The sequence below is a fragment of the Acipenser ruthenus genome, chromosome 1, assembly GCF_902713425.1.
Source record: "Acipenser ruthenus chromosome 1, fAciRut3.2 maternal haplotype, whole genome shotgun sequence".
In the NCBI taxonomy this organism is placed as follows: Eukaryota; Metazoa; Chordata; class Actinopteri; order Acipenseriformes; family Acipenseridae; genus Acipenser; species Acipenser ruthenus.
The window spans coordinates 49529445-49553434 of NC_081189.1; the positions used below are offsets into that span (position 1 = coordinate 49529445).

The 23990-nt window shown below is 42.3% G+C and overlaps 1 protein-coding gene across 3 annotated transcripts in view; it reads left to right on the forward strand.

Annotated features, from left to right (window-relative positions):
- LOC117420497 (FERM and PDZ domain-containing protein 1) overlaps positions 1-23990 on the forward strand; it is a 212424-nt gene that overhangs the window by 34193 nt on the left and 154241 nt on the right. For 2 of the 3 annotated variants that reach the window (XM_034921745.2, XM_059025940.1), the window contains exon 2: positions 16592-16698. In XM_034921745.2, the coding sequence (XP_034777636.2) occupies positions 16598-16698 (101 nt within the window). In that variant the 5' untranslated portion in view covers positions 16592-16597. Of the gene's footprint in view, positions 1-16588; positions 16699-23990 lie in introns of those variants that run through there. The other variant, XM_059025944.1, reaches the window with a different exon arrangement.

Consider the following 23990-nt stretch of genomic DNA (forward strand, 5'->3'; position numbering starts at 1 on the left):
CCATTTTGATTCCATGTTGTAACACAATAAAATGTGGAAAAGTCCAAGGGGGGTGAATACTTTTGAGAGCCACTGTAACCACTTCAACTCCAGATGTAAAAATGAAACCCCTTCCCAGATATCAGATTTTGAAAATAATAATAATAATGTTTTTAAACTTGTAATTGCTATAAAATGTTAACATATAATGAATAAAACACTAATAAATGACCTAAACTGTGTTTTTCCAAGCACAAACTGGCAGCAAGATGATATGCTGTCCATCGCTGCTTCTGAGGAGGTGGGTGAACAGGAGCTGGCATTCCCCTCTGAGGAGGTGGAGTCAGTCAGACAGCACATCCCCTGCAATTAAGCTCTCCCTATCAGCAGAGCTTCTGCCGCTGATTAAGATGGTCACTGCAGTTTTGCAAGTGCCGTGCCCTACAGATGAGACAGTGCAGTCCATCTTTGATGATGAGCCTGCTGCCTCTCACATGTCCCATTTTGTTTGTCTGTTTATTTTGGCTCAAGTGCTGTGTCCTGTGTTTTGTGTTCAAACCTTTTATTTTCTGTTCTGTTTAATTATTAAATGCGCTCAGCTTCATCAAAACCCCAAGTCTCTATGTGTTACTTCCTGTTTCTGGCCTGACGTCACCCACTGCAGCCGTCTTTGTGACACGTGGTGTCATCGTGGGATTATCAGCGCCTCCTAGACTCAGACCAGAGCAGGAGTACCGTGTGTTTTTTTTGGAAAGAAAAAAAAAAGATTTTTTTTTTGAGAAATGGAGGGAGGAAAGACGCTAGAGAGGAAGCAACAGCAGCACCCATCCTGCAGGCCAGTGACAGAGGAGGTGATCAACTGGCTGCTGGATCAGGAGAAGCAAGGGGGGCCCAGAGTAACATCAGCGCAGCAGATGCAGGCGGTGTTAAAAATGTGCCCTGCACCGCTACTAGCAAGGCTGTTGTCCTCTCTAGCGCCCAAAGGGGAGGAGCCCGTATGTCCTACGCCTGAGTGGGAGGAGCCCGAACGTCCTACGCCTGAGTGGGAGGAGCCCGAATGTCCTACGCCTGAGTGGGAGGAGCCTGAACGTCCTACGCCTGAGTGGGGGGAGCCCGAACGTCCTAAGCCCAAGAGGGGGGAGTCGGTGCGTCCACAGCCCAAAAGGGAGGAGTCGGTGTGTCCACAGCCCAAAGAGGGGGGAGTCGGTGCTTCCATAGCCCAAGAGGGGGAAGTCGGTGCTTCCACAGCCCTAGGACCCAAGCTGCCAGCAGAGGGAGAATGCCTGCTGGTTCCATCTCCACCAGCAGAGGAACAATGCCTGCTGTCCCTGTGTCCACCAGCAGAGGAAGAATGCCTGCTGTCCCCGTGTCCACCAGCAGAGGAAGAATGCCTGCTGTTTCCACTTCCACCAGCAGAGGGTGAATGCCTGCTGGGTCCACTTCCACCAGCAGAGGGTGAATGCCTGCTGGTATCACTTCCCCCACCGTCACCATCACGAGGAGAGGAGCCGGAGCTGCCTCTGCCTCCACCATCACCACCAGCAAAGGGAGCATGCCTGCTGTCCCCATCACAACTAGCAGAGGAAGAATGCCTGCTGGTTTCCCCTGCAAGAGAGGCAGAGCCGCACCAGTCCCCTGCAAGAGAGGCAGAGCCGCACCAGTCCCCTGAAAGAGAGGGAGAGCAGCACCAGTCCCCTGCAAGAGGGGGAGACTACACGCTGCTCCCACCTCCGTCGAGGAGGGTGAATACCTGCTAGTTCCATCTCAACCGCCGTGGGAGGACTGCTTGCCCCTCCCACCTCCACCAGGGTGAATACCTGCTGGTTCCGACGCCACTAGGAGCAGAGCAGCAGGAGCTGCCTCTGCCTCCGCCACTGCCCGGAGCAGAGGAGCAGTTTTCACTCACTTGGGGTTGGGTGTTCGAGAGTGGAGAACGGGAGAGAGAGGAGTAAAAGAAAAGTAAGAACGTAAATATAAGTGTTTGTACTCACCGTGTTTGTTTGTCTCTCCGTGCACCGTTTGGTAGTGTTAATCCGTTTTGTTTGTCTGTTTATTTTGGCTCAAGTGCCGTGTCCTGTGTTTTGTGTTCAAACCTTTTATTTTCTGTTCTGTTTAATTATTAAATGCTGAGCGCGATCACGCTGGGTAATTACAACAGCATACTGGTAGCCTACCAGACCTGTTTATTGAAGGCTGTCTCTGAGAGTCATAGACGCTCACCACAGCAGCTAGAGAAGCCGCGCTTGGTGAATAAAAACCTGCTCCGTATCTCCAAACTGAACGGACAGGCTGTGGGCAGGAACATGGCTGCTTTGATAGCCCCAAGAAGGCAGCTTTAACTTTCCCAGGCACGCATGCCTAATGTGGATAAAACACCACTGTTAGATGCCACATTACACTGGGGCATACCTTTGGTCCTGCAGTGGATGAGATGCTGCAGTCCACAAAGGAGCTGGTGCATCTGCTTCCCGAGTAGCCAGCCACAGTGTGTAAACCAGCAGCCTTATAGGTCCGCCACAGGGGCTTTAACAAGTTCCGCCACCAGGAGCAGAAACAAAACCCTCAGGCTAAGCCACAAGCCCAGCAGAAGCCCTAGGAGCTTGCTGCCACAGGCCCAGGGCCCCTTTTCAAGGAGCAACCTGGAATATTGGCATCAGTGTACCACAGATATCTGTCTGCTTACTACTGTTCACACCGGCTACTTTCTGCAGTTTAATCACGGTCCCCCTCCCTCTCGGGCCGTGACTCCAGCGTTAGTCACCGACCCGCAAGACGCTGCAGTACTGTCTCAGGAGGTGGCGGCTCTGCTGCGAAAACAGGCTATTTGCACATTAGACCCTCTCCACTTGAAGGAAGGGTTCGTGGCCTCAGACCAATCCTCGACCGCAGACAGGTCAACCTGTTTCTGAGTCGAAGGAGGTTCAAAATATTGAATATGCAAAAGCTGTTGCAGTCAACCAGGTCACATACATAAGAACATAAGAAAGTTTACAAGCGAGAGGAGGCCATTCGGCCCATCTTGCTCATTTGGTTGTTAGTAGCTTATTGATCCCAGAATCTCATCAAGCAGCTTCTTGAAAGATCCCAGGGTGTCAGCTTCAACAACATTACTGGGGAGTTGGTTCAAGACCCTCACAATTCTCTGTGTAAAAAAGTGCCTCCTATCTTCTATTCTGAATGCCCCTTTATCTAATCTCCATTTGTGACCCCTGGTCCTTGTTTCTTTTTTCAGTTCAAAAAATTCCCCTGGGTCGACATTGTCAATACCTTTTAGAATTCTGAATGCTTGAATCAGATCACCGCGTAGTCTTCTTTGTTCAAGACTGAATAGATTCAATTCTTTTAGCCTGTCTGCATACGACATGCCTTTTAAACCTGGGATAATTCTGGTTGCTCTTCTTTGCACTCTTTCTAGAGTGGCAATATCCTTTTTCTAACGAGATGACCAGAACTAAACACAATATTCTAGATAAGGTCTTACTAATGTATTGTAAAGTCTTAACATTACTTTCCTTTTCACAATATATCCAAGCATCTTGTTGCATAAACTCCTAGGTCTTTTTCATAGATTCCTTATTCAATTTCAGTATCTCCCATATGATATTTATAATGCACATTTGTATTGCCTGCGTGCAGTACCTTACACTTTTCTCTATTAAATGTCATTTGCCATGTGTCTGCCCAGTTCTGAATGCTGTCTAGATCATTTTGAATGACCTTTGCTGCTGCAACAGTGTTTGCCACTCCTCCTATTTTTGTGTCGTCTGCATATTTAACGAGTTTGCTTACTATACCAGAATCTAAATCATTAATGTAGATTAGGAATAGCAGAGGACCTAATACTGATCCCTGTGGTACACCACTGGTTACCTCGCTCCATTTTGAGGTTTCTCCTTTAATCAGTACTTTCTGTTTTCTACCTGTTAACCACTCCCTAATCCATGTGCATGCATTTCCTTGAATCCCTACTGCGTTCAGTTTGAGAAAAGCTTTCTGGAAATCTAAATAAACCATGTCGTATGCTTTGCAATTATCCATTTTCAATGTTGCATCCTCAAAAAAGTCAAGTAGGTTAATTAGACACGATTTCCCTTTCCTAAAACCATGCTGACTGTCTCCCAGGATATTGGATATTGTTACCATATAGGTAATTTTCCATTTTGGATCTTATTATAGTTTCCATAGGTTTACATATAATAGAAGTCAGACTTATTGGTCTATAGTTACCTGGTTCGGTTTTGTCTCCCTTTTTGTGGATCGGTATTACGTTTGCTATTTTCCAGTCTGTCGGTACAACCCCTGTGTCAAGAGACTGTTGCATGATCTTGGTTAGCGGTTTGTAAATAACTTCTTTCATTTCCTTGAGTACTATTGGGAGGATCTCATCCGGCCCAGGGGATTTGTTTATTTTAAGAGCTCCTAGTCCCTTTAATACTTCTGCCTCTGTTATGGATAGGAACATTATACATCACTTATCACAGGTTTAGTACATTATGTTTGTTTCAATAATTTATTTATTTATTTAATATAGCATTGACAAGGCTGTTCACGGCTACATTGTATAATGGTAAGATGTCGTTCGCCTCCGGTAACGGGGGCAGCAGTAGTTTTAGTGATTATTACGATTAGCAGGTCACTTGTGATCTCTGTATCATCTCTGTGGTTCACAGCCACAGCCAGTCTCCCGCAGCAACTTTTCAAAGCTGCGCTGGGCTGTGCAGAATCTGCACAGATTTCTGCGGGTGGAGTTGAGTGACGTCACGCAGCAGCCCTCAAAGAACCCGCATCTCCGCGATTCTGTGCAGAACTGTGCAGATCTGTGCAGAACTGTGGAAATCTGCGCTACAAGAACGCGACCATTATCAATCGCATGTTTACTTGGTTGCTTATCAGTTATTATTATTATTATTATTATTATTATTATTATTATTATTATTATTATTATTATTATTATTATTTATTTCTTAGCAAACACCCTTATCCAGGGTGACTTACAATTGTTACAAGATATCACATTATACATTATGCAGATATCACATTATTTTTTACATACAATTACCCATTTATACAGTTGAGTTTTTACTAGAGCAATCTAGGTAAAGTACCTTGCTCAAGGGTACAGCAGCAGTGTCACCCACCTGGGATTGAACCCACGACCCTCCGGGCAAGAGTCCAGAGCCCTAACCACTACTCCACACTGCTGCAGAGGGTACAAAGCTTTCAATATTTTCAGCTTCTTTGTTTATGATGAATTGGTTATATTTTATCAGTTATTTTTTAAGGCTTATGTTCATTCATAAATGTATTGTGTACCGGCTGCGCATATGAGTACATGCACTTTTTTGTTGAGAATTTCACTCCTGGTCATACACTGACATCTCTCATAGTAGATAGCAAGTCCATTTAATTAATTTTAAACAAATGTATAACAATTAATGAAGCAATTATGCTATTAGAAATATACCACATACAATTTTAAACAGAATCAATATAGTATTGTTGCAAACCAATGTAAAACAGAGCATTCAGGGCAATGGAGAGTTGCAGTGAGTGGGCAACAGATGCATTAAGTAGTAAAGAATAGGATCATCCTCTGAATATAAATGACAAGGACAAACAAGTTTCTTGCATATATAAGTAAGTGTTACAGCTTTGTACTGTTAACAGATTAAAACAAAATCGATTTAAAATAAATACATGCAATCCTTTTTTGCATAGTCAAAGCCAAATAACGAGCAAGTATGGAAAAAACACATGCACATATATTTTGCTTTTTTATTACAATAGCATCATTCATGACAAGCATCTAGGTGGTTTTATGTACCGGTACTTAGCCATTCCTATGCTATTTTTTCTACAATCCATCAATACAAGTAGTTTTGGTAATTAGAAAAATAGGAATTATTTCCATGCAAATCCTAAATATGAAGCTCAAATTCCATGTTTCTTGTCAACACACTTTTCTCAGACAGTGATGTCTTCCTTATGCCCTTATCAGTGGCAGTGCTGTTTTGTCCTCTCCATAGAAACAAAGCTGGTATAAGGCAGAGGAGACATTCAGTGCTGAAAAGGCTCTCTACAGGCTCTTATAGAAAGCCTTGTATAATGAGAACAATGCAAAGTAATGTGCTGTGAACTGTCACGCTGCGATCCGACACACTGAACTGACACACAAAAGATTTTCTGCTGCGTTGTTCAGGTTTAGGCATCCCATTTCTATTATGTGTGATAGAACTTTAACTCACTCAAAATGTTTATATCACTTTACAGTGTATTTTTTATGCTCACCTGGTTTTGATCCCATCGAATCAAATAGTGTATTGTCCTTTTTTAAAATGAGAAAGGCACCAGTTGTAAACTGTTCTCTGTGCTCAGCCAATCTTTTCATGCTAGCCACTATAATTTGTTTTAAGAATTTAGGGTGGTAAACCTCATACTTACTGGAAGTACCTCCCCCCATCCCTGAGGATTCCTTTTCAGCTGTTATAGCACTTTTGAAAAGTGCCATCCGGTAGGGTCCGGCTGCAAAGGGTCCATTAGGGAGAATTCTGACATCATGAAGAAATCCTGGACATTAACAGAGTCAATAATCTTAATGGCTCCTTGTAATCTTAGTGCTAATGGGACATTTTGCACAAAGGGAAGACTTATTTTTGTTTTCATTAAGCATTTTGTCGATTCACAACACATTACAATTGCAAAATGGATAGGACACTTTCTTGTTCTTGGCAAAATTAGGATATGTAATGGATAGTGCGTCAAACTGATACCATAGTAATATAAAAACCCTTTTTTTTAAATGCTGGCGGCTAGATTATCTGGGGATACCAAGATCTCAAAATGTCTTCACTAAATTGCTACCCGCTTCAACAACTCCCAACTCCCAGTTGTCAGCTTCAACAACTAGGCCAGGTAGAAGTCTTACAGTAATCAATTGAATCTGTCAAGGCCAGGCAAACTTATTACAGTAATCGATTGAAGCTGCTAAATTTACTTGAATCCTGTTTTTTTATTGTAAATATCTCTGTCGTTAACTATTCACATAGAAACAGAGCTACATAACCTATTGAATCATTCACAACTTCTGAAAGGGAATTCTTCACTTTAAAGGACATTTAGCCATCCGTGCAGTTTAAGTAATGTGCAAAATTGAGTTTATTCTCTTCTTCTGCAGATGCTTCGCTGGCTTATAGTCTAATTTAGTTACACAAAAAAAGACTATTCTGTAGCTTCCATTGCAGCATCGGCTAACTGGAACAGAATATAATTACACAAGTTATGTATTTCAGTGGATATTTCCTGCATTCGAATGTTATTACAGATGAGTTACTTAGTAATTGTAGTTTTTTGTATACACTATTCTGTATGATTTGAGAATCTCTTCCTAGCTATTTTCCTAGACAGCAGCTGCTTTAGATTTCAGTCTACAGTACATACATAATCGCTGCTTGCGCACACACAAATCTAGTGATGTGACACAAAGGAGTTCTTAACCTATTAACTTTCATTTCGTCAGTAAAAATCTGTGCTATACATTATGGTTAATTGCATTTCTTTCTAAGATAATAAAAAATAGTCAATTGCAGAGGGATGTCTCTAAACTTGGACTCTTTATGCCTACTCTGCAAAATTGTAGATAACTGGAAAATAATGTACTAATTTGAAATGAAATAATGTACTGACTTGAAATGTATGCCGTTTAAAGGAAGTCACACACATGGGGTCTATTTTAATGATCTAAACAGTGGTGGATCTGAATACCACTGCCTATAAACCTGCTTTTACTGTATTTACTGGTGTTATATAGGAGTTCCATAAATCCTATCTGGGATAAACTCCAGCAGCAATACCATAATGTAGAGCAGAAGTACTTAGATATACAACTGTATAGGCCAATTATGCCATTTCTATTTCTGGCAAAAGTAGTTATCTGGATCTCAAATACCAATCCCACCAGGACAACCACTATCCACACTGCGTATTGTTCAAATGAAGGCTGGGACTAGCTCTAAAACATGTCTCAGGAGATAAATGAACTATCAAATGAAGGGTAGAGACTGCCTCTAAAACATATCTCAGGAGACAAGTGAACTATCAAATTGTAATGAGTCTGGCTGGTATGGCCTATCATAGATTACATCCCTAGAGCTAAAACAGCCTTCATGAAGTGCATGCATTAAGGTACATTTTTAGTTGTTCTCTGAACCTATACTGGCTAGAAAGTGTGACCTGGCTTGAGAACGATGTTTGCGTTAGAGTTTAGCACCTACATGGCAAAATGTCTTGCAGAACTAAGAGTGTCATGTTAAAAAAAAAAAAAAAAGTATAGTCATGTAAACCACCTGCAGCAAACTAAACAATAACTGACCACTTCCACTAGGGGGCTCTGTTGTCATGTATTAACGAGCATATCAATGCCTTGTCAATACCGCAGTGGTTTGTATAATATATATATATATATATATATATATATATATATATATATATATATATATATATATATATATATATATATATCACAAACATTTACTTTACTTACTGAGAACCTATTTTGCAATGAACACTATAGTTTTACAGGCAAGTTTCTTTTCCAAAAATACAAATCTCCTCAGTAAACCCACCTTTATTACTGTGTCACAGAGAAAAAAACACACAACTGTGCATGCACTGTGTGGCCTTGGCAATATAATGAATCAGGAAATTGGCTGCAAAACACAGATGCTGCATTATTACAGTTCATTATTATCAAAACTACAGAAGTGCTGTTTAAATCAGTGTGTTATTTCTGACCTGTCATCAAGTGTGTTTCGGACAATGTGAATATTTCTGAATGACTCACTTACCCCATTGATCTGTTCATTGTGGATCTTAAATGCATCTGTAACCCAATCCTAGACTGACTGGCCTAAGTATGGATTTCCCCTCACTTTGCTTGGGTAGTGAGTGAGCATGTGTGTATGTTCCTGATATTATATGTAGTGGACAGACTGTCTAAAAGCATTCCTCCTAATATGTGCACAGCATTCCTTATTGAGATAGCTGGAAGCTGAAAAACTAAAAACATATCATCATCATCATAGCCATCATTGTCTGTTCTCTGAATCATCAGGTGTAGTATCATTCTGTTTTTCAAGATTACATATGGCTTCAAAACCTAGTGCAAAAATATTGACACCAGAGATTAAGTTGCAATAACATAATGCAAATAAATACGGGAAGGCTGTTCCTTATCCTGGATTACAGGGATCATATCTCATTTGATGTCATATTATTGATTGATTTTTGTTTTTATTTTAATCAAGGGAGCACAATACTCGGATTAACCTATACGCACATTACGCTAGAGCATAGGGCCCCCAGCCAAATTGGGGCCCAAGCAAGGTTGCGTTTGTTGGGGACATTTATCTATATATAATTATTTTCTGTGTAATAATCTGCTGCTATTGTATATATACTAGCTGCTGGACTTTCTGCTAAACTAACAAAACCACTGACCCATTATCCCCAGTGGATGCTATGCACTTGCTGATGCTTTTGCACTTTACTGCCTGGGACTGAAGCTTTTTTTTATGTCTGTGATCCAAATTGCATCATTTTGTGTTCTACAGCTATGGCCAAAAGTTTTGCATCACCAAGATGTAGATCGGTTAAAATTCCAAGCCAAGCTGTGCTAAGATAAGGAGCTGAGAGAGAGGAGTGTTAGCCTATCAGATTCAGCTCCATACCATCTTGGCCAAATAAAATCATCTGTGGGAGGGACAGGGAGATGAGCAGGCTGGGGGTGAATGTGGAGAGAGAGAGAGAGAGAGAAAGAGAGAGAGAGAGAGAGAGAGAGAGAGAGAGAGAGAGAGAGAGAGAGAGAGAGAGGAGCAGGAAGACAGATATTTTAGTTTAACAATTAAAAGCCCTAACTAGCACAGTTAAATATAACGCAAATTATATTAACTGCATTTATTTTCTTTTGGGTACATTTTGTTTATTTTTATTTATGTGCATCGTAATACAGCTCTGTGTTAGAACAAATGGCGAATGCATGTAGTTATATTCGCCTTAATTGTTAGAGTTTCGGCGTTCCAGATCAACAACCGGACAGCCACCTGGGTGACCTGGGTTAAAGCACAGTGTGTCCTCCGGCAACATTGGATCATTCAAAGAAAGGAAAATATAAAGCAGGAGCTTTATATTCGTCCACACAGCAGTTTCCCACTACTGTCGGGTAGCCTGCCTGGTGACAGGTTGTGTTTGTGAGTACTGAAATACACCGCACCTATGGCTAGCTAGTTCTCACTTTTCCCCAGGGTATTGGTACATTTCATTTCAGCCTGTAAGCCTAGGTAAACACAGCTCAGTTTGTGTAGTGAGCCTAGGACTGTCAGCAGTACATTTCTGTACTCAATATATTCTAAAATCTCAGATATCCGCAAACTCTTTAACACCTCTCCCTCCCCCGCACCCCCTCCTGCTCCAACCCCTACACCCACTGCATCCCCTACTAACTCACCCTCCTTCTCCACCTTCTCGCCCCTCTCAGACTCTGACCTCTCCTCCCTGCTCCAGGGTCACAAACCCACCACGTGTGCCCTGGACCCCCTCCCCACTCACCTCTTTCAAGCTGCTGCTCCTGCTCTACTTCCCTTCATCTCCCCCTTCTCAACACCTCTCTCCTTTCTGGTCTCTTTCCCTCTGCCTTCAAAAAAGCCTCTATCACTCCCCTCCTCAAAAACCTACCCTCGACCCCACCTCCCTCCAGAGCTACCGTCCTGTCTCCCTCCTACCCTTCCTCTCCAAAACCCTCGAGCGGAATGTACACCGCCAGCTCTCTGCTTTCCTGTCCAACCACTCTCTGCTCGACCCTCTCCAATCTGGCTTCTGCTCTGCTCACTCCACTGAAACCACCCTCCTGTCTGTCACCAACTCACTAAAGTCTGCCCGAGTTGCCTCTCTCTCCTCTGTCCTAGTTCTCCTCGACCTCTCAGAGTTTCTGAGATGCATTGAGAGACTGCTCCATCGGACTACGAAGAGAGGGGGTGAGGGTTGACAGAGTGAGGATTGAATAGCTGATCCGGGGGGCCTAACCCAGAGATCTAAAAATGATCCACCTACCTTTACGAGAGAGGAAAGAAAGCCTGCCATTTTTCTTGACCCTGTAGGGTTTGCGATAAACTTTCTAGGTGCTTGTTCTTGTGGCACGGCCCAACCTCTGCGCTAACGTGGATACTGCCAGGTTTGGAGAGCTGCAGGACCAAGTGAAGACACTGGAACATGGCATGGTAATGTTGCTGACCTGTCTTTTGAGGGAAGCAGACTGCCAGCACAGATGAAGCAACTCAAAGAGCTACAACAAGCTGTGGCTTCTTTATTGATGCGTTAAACTGCTGATGCTAAACCAGCGACAGCCCCCCCCCCCCCAATCCCAAGTGGGAGAAACCATGACTGTCCCAACACGGGTTGAGAGGTGAAGTTTTGCAATGCAGTAAAGGATCCAAAGCGGGTTGTCAGACAGTTGCTACAAGTTGAAAACGAGTGATGAGGCCAGTAATGGGGCAGACTGCGTCTCCCCAGATCAAACGCTCCAGTATGAATGCCCGTCCCGAGCCAGCTATGCCATTGGGGATCCTCAAGGGCTTGCATCAACAGTGCAGTTGAAAGCCAACAGGACTGGATGTAGAGCCCTGTTGGACAGCGGGTCTCAGGTAACCATCATTTTTGTAAGGTGGTACCAGATGCATCTCAGCAACATTCCCAGACATTTGGTGGAAGGCCTTGCCATATGTGGACTAAGTGAGTCCCGTTACCCCTATGGTGTATGTGATTCTGGAGATGGAGTTCCCCGCTGCTGTTGCTGGGGTGAAGGAAACAGTTGAAGTGCTGGCTTTAGTTTGCCCAGAGGCCAAAGGACACAACCAGTTCCCAGTGATTATTGGTACAAATGCTAGTTTCTTTGGTTGACTGGCTAAACTGTGCAAAGCAACGGCAGGGCCGGACTTCATAAAGACACTTAAAATCCACCCCTGTGTGCCGAAGCCTAGCGACTGTTCCAGAAAGAACAGTCGAATGATGGGAATGAAAGGCCGCTGAGGTATTTAATGTGGAAAGGAGCTGTCCAAGTGATGTTCCAGCCTGGAAGAGAATGCTGTCTCAGTTTTAAAGAGAATGTATGTGCTGGCTAAAGGAAGGAATCCTAATGGTAGATCCTCCATATGACGCACCACTGCCCGAGGGATTATCACTGCAGAGGACTGTGATGCCAGCGAACACAGTAAACGCCAATCGGATAGCGGTGAATGTAAAAAAAAACTAATCTCAGAAAGATTGAATACAGGAATGGTGTTGGCCCAGGTATTTAAAGCCGATACTGTGGCTGGACCGGTGAAGAATGGAAAGGCGGTTTCCAATATTGACTCTACCACCTTTAATTTTGGGGATTCTCCCATTCCCCCAGTGGAAGGAACGGTAATGTCTAAGATGATGGAACAAGCTGGGGTGTTCTCATCCCATGAGTGGATGTAGGACTGGCGAAGGGAGTAGAGCATTCCATTTGTCTCAGCGACCCCAAGCCCTTTTGCGAATGGTCCCTGTATTTGACTCCAGCAGACATAGAAGATGTTCGCCGACATCTGCAAGAACTGCTCTCAGCTGGGATAATCTCCAAGTCCAGAAGTCCATACGCATTGCCCATAGTGGTAGCACGCACAAAGAATGGGTCTGTGTGTATGTGCACAGACTATCGAACCCTCAACAGCTGCACTATCCCAGACCTATGCCTTGCATTGATGAGGCCCTGGACAGCCTTTCAAGCAGCCACTGGTTTTCAGTCTTAGACCTATGCAGTGGGTATTATATTATCAGATTGCCATGAAGCCAGAGGATAAAGAGCAAACTGCTTTCATCTGCCCCTTGGGGTTATTTCAATTTGAACATATGCCCCAAGGCATCACTGGCGCCCCAGCCACTTTCCAACGGCTGATGGAGAAGGCAGTAGGTGATATCTTGATGATCTTATAGTCTTTAGGAAAATGCTAGTCGAGCATGAGGAGTGACTGTTGAAGGTGTTGGACAGTCTAGAAGAGTATGATCGCTCGATAAATGCCAGTTTTGCCAGCCGAAGGTACGCTATGTGGGCCACATAGTGCCTGAAGACCCTGTGGGCCTTTTTGGGGTTCTACGCTTGTTACCATCATTTCATTCAGGGATACTCTTCGATCATTAAGCCCTTGACAGATCTGACGTAAGGCTATCCCTCAGCACAGAAAGTCTTTTGGCAATGGATGGAACAATAACTGAAGACGCGTTCTGCTCTGTTGTCAATGGCCTGATAAATGCACCAGTACTAACCTTTGCAGACAGCTATAAGCCCTATGTCCTCTACACAGATGGTAGCCTAGACAGACTAGGGGCCGTAATTTATCAGGGGCACCCAGAAGGAATGCGGCCAGTGGCGTTCGCGAGCCAGAAGTTGTTTGACACAGAGCAACGATACCCTGCCCATCAGCTGGAGTTCCTGGCCCTTAAGTGGGCTGTAGTGGACAAGTTCCATGACTATCTCTATGGGATCCGTTTTGAAGCGTGTACTGATAATAATCTTTTAACGTATGTGCTCACATCAGCAAAGCTGAACTCCACAGGACGTCCATGGCTAGCAGCCTTAGCCACTTACAGCTTCAGTTTGTGTTACCGGCCGGGGCATTCCAGTAGATGCGGATGCCTTGTCTCATCGCACCGGTGAGTCCCGTGAGATGGAAGATTGGATCTAAAAGCAGTCTGCCCATTGATTGGAGTGGACGAGCACTCCCAGTGCTGGATTAACAGATGCGTTGACCAGTTGGTTCTGTCGCCATATGTCATTCTTGAAGTCTACTCCTGCACCATCAGTTTGGGCCCTGCCCCCATTCCAACCATGGACCAAGGGAGAACTGATGTCTGCGCACCAGAAAGGTCCTGTAATAGGTGAGATGTGGGCGGCAAAGAATCAGAGCAAACCACCCAGCACTGTCATCTCAAATCACCCTACAAGACTGGTAACACCTAGAGATGGACTATGGGGTACTTTATTAGTTATAGTGCATGATAAAGTGGCTGTAAGTGTAGGAATCATACTCAATTTACACATTCATTTGTTTCAGTTTAGGGGCAAATTTAAAAAAAAAAAACTGTCCTGACTCAAATGTTACAATCTTTCTCTTTAAATAGGGGTTTGGAATTTTAGAAAAAAAAGGTAGGTAATGGTAAACATAAGAACATAAGAAAGTTTACAAATGAGAGGAGGCTATTCGGCCCATCTTGCTCGTTTGGTTGTTAGGAGCTTATTAATCCCAGAATCTCGTCAAGCAGCGTCTTGAAGGATCCCAGGGTGTCAGCTTCAACAACATTACATTAGGAAAATGGTTGGTTCCAGACCCTCACAATTCTCTGTGTAAAAAAATGCCTCCTCTTTTCTGTTCTGAATGCCCCTTTATCTAATCTCCATTTGTGACCCCTGGTCCTTGTTTCTTTTTTCAGGTTGGAAATGTCCCCTGGGTCGACATTGTCAATACCTTTTAGAATTTTGAATGCTTGAGTCAGATCACCGCGTAGTCTTCTTTGTTCAAGACTGAACAGATTCAATTCTTTTAGCCTGTCTGCATACAACACGCCTTTTAAACCCGGGATAATTCTTCTTTGCACTCTTTCTAGAGCAGCAATATCCTTTTTGTAACAAGGTGACCAGAGCTGAACACAATATTCTAGATGAGGTCTTACTAATGCATTGTAAAGTTTTAACATTACTTCCCTTGATTTAAATTCAACACTTTTCACAATTTACCTGAGCATCTTGTTGGCCTTTTTTATAGCTTCCCCACATTGACTAGATGAAAACATTTCTGAGTCAACATAAACTCCTAGGTCTTTGTCATAGATTCCTTCTTCAATTTCAGTATCTCCCATATGATATTTATAATGCACATGTTTATTGCCTGTGTGCAGTACCTTACACTTTTCTCTATTAAATGTCATTTGCCATGTGTCTGCCCAGTTCTGAATGCTGTCTAGATCATTTTCAATGACCTTTGCTGCTGCAACAGTGTTTGCCGCCACTCCTATAATCAGTACTTTCTGTTTTCTATATGTTAACCACTCCCTAATCCATGTGCATGTTGCATCCTCAAAAAAATCAAGCAGGTTAGTTAGACACGATCTCCCTTTCCTAAAACCATGCTGTCTCCCAGGATATTGTTACCATATAGGTAATTTTCCATTTTGGATCTTATTATAGTTTCCATAAGTTTACATATAATAGAAGTCAGGCTTATTGGTCTGTAGTTACCTGGTTCGGTTGTGTCACCCTTTTTGTGGATCGGTATTATGTTTGCAATTCTCCAGTCTGTACAACCCCTGTGTCAAGAGACTGTTGCATGATCTTGGTTAGTGGTAAATAACTTTTTTCATTTCTTTGAGTACTATTGGGAGGATCTCATCCGGTCCGGGGGATTTGTTTATTTTAAGAGCTCCTAGTCCCTTTTAAACGTTCTATAAAGTGCCTTTTTTTCACTGAATATTTTCGCTGAACGTGTACAATGGGGGAGGAGAGCAGGAGGCTGAAGATAATTCAAATGTGGATGTCTGCAGCTGGCAAGAAGTATTTAAGTCGGTAGAACTTTCTTCTCTCCCTTCTTACAACTCTATTGAAAAGCTGCTAGTGGTCCGGAGTAGGGATGCTTCATAAAGTCGAATGAAACCTGCTGAATAATGTTATGTCAACATACTGAATTACATACCGCTTTGTAGTTTTTCATATGCTTAAAGAAAAACATGCAACAATTAAAAAATGTGGCATTTGGAAATCTAACATGAAATACTATACTACTATTATGGCTTCTGGTAGACTTTTGCGATATAATTTCGTAGTTTCTTTGATTAAGTGATGTTAAACAAAATATCTAAATTATGTTCATATAGGTGTTTTTTTTTTGTCTCAATCCTAAAATTCTAGATGCAAAACTTGTGGCCATAGCTGCAACTATAAATTAGTTAATAATCCTTCAAGGTGTAACCACAAAAAGAGAAAATATAGCATTACAGCATTAACAAGACCCTTATTGTTTATCTGTTGATCTTTTCCAGTGTTTGGAATGCCTCATGTAAGGCTCTTCTGTAGTGTTTCCATTTCAAGTCAATTTTCCTACCACCATTAACATTAGTTTTTGTATGCCTTCTCACTTAGAATAGTTCATTTTTTCAAGACTGATACAAGCACATCATCAAAACTTCACTTAATGTATATAAGCTTTTTCACAAGTCATGAGTATTTCACCTTAGGATTCCTTGGTTCGAATCTGACTGGGGGACGACTGGGTAAAATGAGTATTAATATAAAACAATCATACAATTCTGCACATTGCTTGAGAGAGGCTCAGAACAGAATGCCAGGATTTGATAATCTTGGATTCTGAGATGAATCTCTCATTTTGCCTACTGACACTGTGCCTTACTGTGGCAAAGGCCATAGTCCAGCTCATGCCCAGTATGCTCAATATCGTGTCATCCCTAAACATCCAAAGCCAATTGAAAGAGTGAGCAACCTGACATTGTACAACACAATGAATTAACATAAATTACTTTTGTCTATCTGCAGTTATAAATGGAAGAACAGGAAATGAATGCATCCCCATCTCGTAAGACAAGCAGAGTTGAGCAGGTGGTAGGAAGATGGCTCCGTCGGTCAAGAGATAATTCCCATCGGTAAGTCTTTAACTGAGTATTGTAAACACATGCAGGAAACAGCTAAGACCATGAAAACAAATAGTGTCACAAATAGCTGTATTGCACTTTATATGAGACTGATAGCACTATTTTAGTGGTCCGCAAGGGTGGTATTTGATATGCAAACCATATTCACTTAAGGGTGCTAACAATTCTGAGTCTGTTTGCGTTGTATGGGACGAGGCCACTGATTACCAAAGCAACTGTGTTTTGTACATTATTTTCATCCCCCAGAGCTTCACAACTGCCAGTTCAGAGGAACTTAATGCTCACTTAGCAGATACATTGCATCTTGACTCTAACCACACAACAGTAGTAGGTCAGGATATCATTAAGACACTGTGGCAAAGTGGTAAGTGGTACGTGCAGGTGCAGGGGTGATGCAGTGCAGTAATGAAACACAGAGAGTTATAATCCAGTTTGGAACAGTTTTTAATTGTATCCAGGTCTGGTGACCAAATAATAATCCCTGGCAATACACAGCAATGTGTAGTGCACGGAGTAAATAACAACAGGGTTACAGTCCCAAATAATAAACACGAATATCCGTCCCACAGTATACTAACACGGTCACCAGTCCTGGGTGCATACAGTAGTGCTCGTGGTGGGTGATAACAATTAAACAGTGACTGTAGTATAGTGTTGCTCCGGGTACTGCTGGCCCAAGGTGACAGCTCCAGAGACGTGTTATTATTTGTTTATTTAGCAGACGCCTTTATCCAAGGCGACTTACAGAGACTAGGGTGTGTGAACTTCGCATTAGCTGCAGAGTCATTTACAACTACGTCTCACCCGAAAGACGGAGCACAAGGAGGTTAAGTGACTTGCTCAGGGTCACACAATGAGTCAGTGGCTGAGGTGGGATTTGAACCGAGGACCTCCTGGTTACAAGCCCATTTTTTTAACCACTGGACCACACAGCCTCCATGTTAGCCGTCTAGTGAATTTCACAAAAACAAGACAATTACTAACAATGACAAAACAAACAAAACACTCACAAACTCGTTTCAGTTTTTAAAGGGGTTTCTCCCGGTCCTTCCAGTTCCTTGCTTCCTGAACCAAGCGAAGGAAAAGATTTGCGATACTCCGTCCCCTTTATGCTATCACGCATTACCCCTTGGTAAATGAGTGCAGCTGTCTCTACTGTCTGCAGCTGCTACATCGTTTACCTTCCAGGTCAATACGTTCCTGCAAGAGTCTCGTCTTCCTCCAGACTGACCGACTTCCCAGCCCGGGGAAAGAACTGTCAGGTCAGCCCGTCCAAAGACTTCTCCTTTCGCTGCTTAGCGTCCTCACAGGTCGGGAGGGAGATTTACAACTAAAACTCATTGTATTTCTGTCACAGACGCTTGTGGAGAATGGCATTGATTTCAATTGGGCGTCTGCCTTTGTAATAATAGACAATGCAACAGAGGGAGAAACACTAGCTGTTTACGTCTATGCTTAGTTGTATACAATGTTTGTTTTTTATTATTAATATATATTTTTTAGATTGTGTTATATCATTTACTAAAAATTTAAAACGTCATAAAAAAATAATTTCTACATACTACTACAGGGGTGGCCAACCGGCATCTCCCAAGCCGCATGCAGCTCTTTAATCCACTACATGCGGCTCTGTCGAAGGGGCATAATGTAGAACATACTATCACAGTAGCAAAGAATAACGAATATCTCCCGTGCTGTGCAGAAAACTGTCATTGCCAAAAACTGTCGCCTCTGCTGTTCTGCGCACGCACATATGGGTCAAAAGTCGAGACGTCATCTAGCTGCCGAAACCAATCGCAAAACAGAACCAATCGCATGCCTAGTAGGCCTATTTAAAAAATATATATATATATTTGACGGAATTGTATTTTGCACTCATCTCGGTAATGTCCAGCATTCTGTATTAAGTAGGCTAGTCCTGAAGATGGAAGGAAAATGTAAACGCAAGCGAAAATATGAGGATTAAAACTTTTTCAGCGGAGTGGGAGATTTTATATTTTTTTATTGAGCGCAATGGGAAACACTGTGTCTGATATGCCAAACTTCTTTGGCACAGTTCAAATCTGGTAATCTGCAGCGCCATTTCACCACACACCATGCGAACATCGATCGGGAATTTCCAAAAGGTACTGAACTCCGCACACACAAACTCAAAACATTGAAAAAAGCCAAATACAAAAACAGACTCAAGTGTTCAGTAAATTTACCAAGCACTATCAAACAGTAACACTCGCCTCCTATCAAGTCGCTTGGAACATAGCTTGTGCTAAAAAAACATACTGCGAAGGCGAGTTTGTTAAAAAATGCCTCGCAGATGTTATTTCCATTGTGTCTCCAGAAGACGATAATCTGAAAAGAACGATCTCTGACCTTCAACTCTCGCACCATACAGTTGAACGCAGAATTTCTGACATAAACGATGCCATTGAATCACAGTTGTATTCGGAGCTTCAGAAATGCGAGTACCTCAGCATTGCACTGGACGAGTCATGTGATGTACAGGACAACCCGCAGTTAGCAATATTCGTACTGACTGTGTCAGATTAGTGTGTAATAAACGAGGAACTCCTGGATATCGTACCATTAAAAGACAGAACCCGTGGCATTGATGTAAAAGAGCACTGATGGCAGTTGTTGCAAAAAACAACCTACCTTTACAAAAACTTACGGCAATTGCAACGGATGGGGCTGCATCTATGCTCGGGTCTGTAAATGGATTTGTGGGGCTATGTAAGGCTGACGACAGCTTCCCTGAATTCTGGACGTTCCACTGCATCATTCATCGGGAGCAACTGGTGTCGAAAACGCTGAATTTAGACCATGTCATGAATCCCGTGCTGGAAATTGTCGAAAGCTCTCAACCACAGACAATTCAAGATTCTCATTGATGAGCTTGAAGACGACCTTCCCGGGGACCTGCCGCTTCACTGTACTGTGAGATGGCTTTCAAGAGGTAAAGTGATGCCGCGTTTTCTTGAGTTGTTGGACGCTGAAACTGTTCATGGAGGAGAAGCACAAAGATTATCCCGAGCTATCAGACCCCCAGTGGGTTTTGGATTTGGCATTTCTCGTGGACATGTTGCGTCATTTGGACAGACTTAACCTGGATTTACAGGGGAAGTCAAAATTGCTGCCTGACCTTGTGCAAAGTGTGTTTGCATTCATGAACAAACTCAAGCTCTTCAGGACTCAACTTCAAAGGGGGGAACTGACACATTTTCCTTCAGTGTTGCAAACAAGTGAACAAGCATCAGTACTTGAAAAACTGCAGGATGCTTTTGTGGAAAGATTTCGTGATCTACAGCTGAAAAGGCCCCAGATTAAATTCCTCATCGACCTTTACAAGTGTAAAAGCAGCTTTTCTTGTTCAGGGTGGATGTTCGGAATGAGGAACGTGAGCGAGCGAGAATCTAAAACGAAAGTGAAAAGAAAAGAAAACAATTGCTAGCTGTGCTGGGAAGCACCAGCACGTTACTTGTTTGTGTTCGTGATTTGTTTTTGTTAAACCTTTTATTTTTTTACTTTTTTTGTTTTTTGTTAAAATATTGATTTTATTTTTGGTTTTGAATAAAAATGGCGCCACAGTGCACTTTTCACCCGTAGTACCTGTGTGTGTGTGTACTACAGTGCCTTGCGAAAGTATTCGGCCCCCTTGAACTTTGCGACCTTTTGCCACATTTCAGGCTTCAAACATAAAGATATGAAACTGTAATTTTTTGTGAAGAATCAACAACAAGTGGGACACAATCATGAAATGGAACGAAATTTATTGGATATTTCAAACTTTTTTAACAAATAAAAAACTGAAAAATTGGGCGTGCAAAATTATTCAGCCCCCTTAAGTTAATACTTTGTAGCGCCACCTTTTGCTGCGATTACAGCTGTAAGTCGCTTGGGGTATGTCTCTATCAGTTTTGCACATCGAGAGACTGAAATTTTTGCCCATTCCTCCTTGCAAAACAGCTCGAGCTCAGTGAGGTTGGATGGAGAGCATTTGTGAACAGCAGTTTTCAGTTCTTTCCACAGATTCTCGATTGGATTCAGGTCTGGACTTTGACTTGGCCATTCTAACACCTGGATATGTTTATTTGTGAACCATTCCATTGTAGATATTGCTTTATGTTTTGGATCATTGTCTTGTTGGAAGACAAATCTCCGTCCCAGTCTCAGGTCTTTTGCAGACTCCATCAGGTTTTCTTCCAGAATGGTCCTGTATTTGGCTCCATCCATCTTCCCATCAATTTTAACCATCTTCCCTGTCCCTGCTGAAGAAAAGCAGGCCCAAACCATGATGCTGCCACCACCATGTTTGACAGTGGGGATGGTGTGTTCAGGGTGATGAGCTGTGTTGCTTTTACGCCAAACATAACGTTTTGCATTGTTGCCAAAAAGTTCGATTTTGGTTTCATCTGACCAGAGCACCTTCTTCCACATGTTTGGTGTGTCTCCCAGGTGGCTTGTGGCAAACTATAAACGACACTTTTTATGGATATCTTTAAGAAATGGCTTTCTTCTTGCCACTCTTCCATAAAGGCCAGATTTGTGCAGTATACGACTGATTGTTGTCCTATGGACAGAGTCTCCCACCTCAGCTGTAGATCTCTGCAGTTCATCCAGAGTGATCATGGGCCTCTTGGCTGCATCTCTGATCAGTCTTCTCCTTGTATGAGCTGAAAGTTTAGAGGGACGGCCAGGTCTTGGTAGGTTTTCAGTGGTCTGATACTCCTTCCATTTCAATATTATCGCTTGCACAGTGCTCCTTGGGATGTTTAAAGCTTGGGAAATCTTTTTGTATCCAAATCCGGCTTTAAACTTCTCCACAACAGTATCTCGGACCTGCCTGGTGTGTTGCTTGTTCTTCATGATGCTCTCTGCGCTTTAAACGGACCTCTGAGACTATCACAGTGGAGGTGCATTTATACGGAGACTTGATTACACACAGGTGGATTCTATTTATCATCATTAGTCATTTAGGTCAACATTGGATCATTCAGAGATCCTCACTGAACTTCTGGAGAGAGTTTGCTGCACTGAAAGTAAAGGGGCTGAATAATTTTGCACGCCCAATTTTTCAGTTTTTTATTTGTTAAAAAAGTTTGAAATATCCAATAAATTTTGTTCCACTTCATGATTGTGTCCCACTTGTTGTTGATTCTTCACAAAAAATTACAGTTTCATATCTTTATGTTTGAAGCCTGAAATGTGGCAAAAGGTCGCAAAGTTCAAGGGGGCCGAATACTTTCGCAAGGCACTGTATATGTAGTATAATACTTTATTATATGTCGAAAACTAATTATTACAATCTAATACAATCTATTTCACATTTTTGTAACTTTTATAATAAAATAAAGTATTTTACTTAACAAGATTTGTCTGTTTTGTTTGTTAACATTGAATTAAACCAAAGTTGAATATTTTCTAAAACATTAAGTCATATGTCACAAGAATCCTGTTTATAGCCAGAATTCTTTGATTACTGTAGAATACATATTCATGTGGTCAGTGTAACCTTTGATTCTACTTAAATATGAATGTTGTTTTTATGGTGCTATAGAAGGATATTGTGGTAAAACCCTAGATCATTTATAATAAAAAAGATGTGCCTCGAGATGCTATTCACAAACATGTATATTAATGATTTTTGCTTACAATAACTTTATCATAAATAGAATCCACATCGTGAATCGCTACACAGTCCTGCAGACTGATTCTCAAACCTTGTTCTAAACCTTGTTGTTTTACTTTAACCAATGTAACTGGTTATAAAAAAGGGGGGAAAATTGTTTAAAAACGTCACTTTATTTTCTGAAGCACCAGGTGTCGATCACTTCCTTCCACAATGGTCATCTGCTAACTGGTGTAGCAGGGCACGTTTGGTTCCTTGGCAGAGGTCTTCTCAGAAGAGCCCAGATGATGTAGGCATTTATTATTGCTATGTTCAGCATCCCCCAGAATACATAGTTCCACCACTTGTGACCAGTGCGACCTACTTTATAGTAGCTTCTAAACTGATCGAGATGATCCACATCACCCGTCTTTACATTATAATCAAGGACCATTTGTGGAACTGAAATCCTGTCATCTGGTCTGAACCTGGTTCGGGGTTTTTCAGCATCAGCTCTGTCACTATTGGTGGCAATGCTATACACATCTCACAGTGATGCCATCATCATTGCTCCACTTTATACTTTCCCCTTGATGCAGCTTCCCTTGCTGGATTTGTTTGGGAAAATGCTGTCTGTTCGGCCTGGCTGTACCACAATAATAGGTGTCAGTATGCAACAAATCTCTTGCAAGTGTGACATGAGAAAAAAGTTGTCAGCATAGACATGGTGTGACAAAAGATATTTTTTTAAAAGCTGCATGACCACACTGTAAACTTGTCCCAGACCTGCACATTCACCTTCCGGCTGCCCATGACCACTGTAGACTGTAAAAGCCAGGCAGTAACCAGTAAGAGAGTCACACAATCACCAAACTTCACAGGTTTCTTTGACGTGTATTGCTTTCATTGTAACCTGCCATCAAATTTAATCATTGCCTCATCAATGGCCAGAAGTTTGAGCAACAGGCGGACTTTGTCAAGTTTATCTGGATCATTAGGCGTGGTTGGATCACTGCAGTGCATTTACTTGCATAGTTGCTCATACCAATTGTGTGTCATTCTACTGGCAACATATGGCACCCGGAGGGCAGGGTCTGAGCTCCAGTAATCGGTGTAAGCTGGTAAGCGGTAAATGCCCATCAAGATATTTATGCCAATAAATGGTCTTATTTCAGATTCACCTGTCTCACACCAGGTAGGATCTGATGAAGCAAAAGGTCGGTTAGGATCTGGTATCTGTGGTGGCTTTTTGTCTGCAGCACACAAATTTGCATTTTGTGCCAGATCAATGAAAAAACTACTCCAACCATTTCTAAAAACAGTTCCAACTCTGTGACTGCGCTGGTCTTTGGACCTGACTGAGCATGATAAGGGTATATCATGGGTCTGGAAACATCAGATTCCCATTATCTCCGTCGGACCTGAGGACCTAGTGATGATGTTAGCCCCTCATCTGAACTTTCACTGTCACTGTCCCTGTCACTCTCACTTTCTAACTGACTGGGATGATATGATGCATCACTAAGGCTGTAAGAAAATCGTGATTTTTTTATCAAGAAGTTGCAGCCACTGTGTATTAAAGTTGCGGTTTCGGCGTGGTCATAAATATAAACAGTTTGCACGTATATATACTTGCTTTCAAGATGAATTTTTAAGAAAAAAACATACAAATAGATAC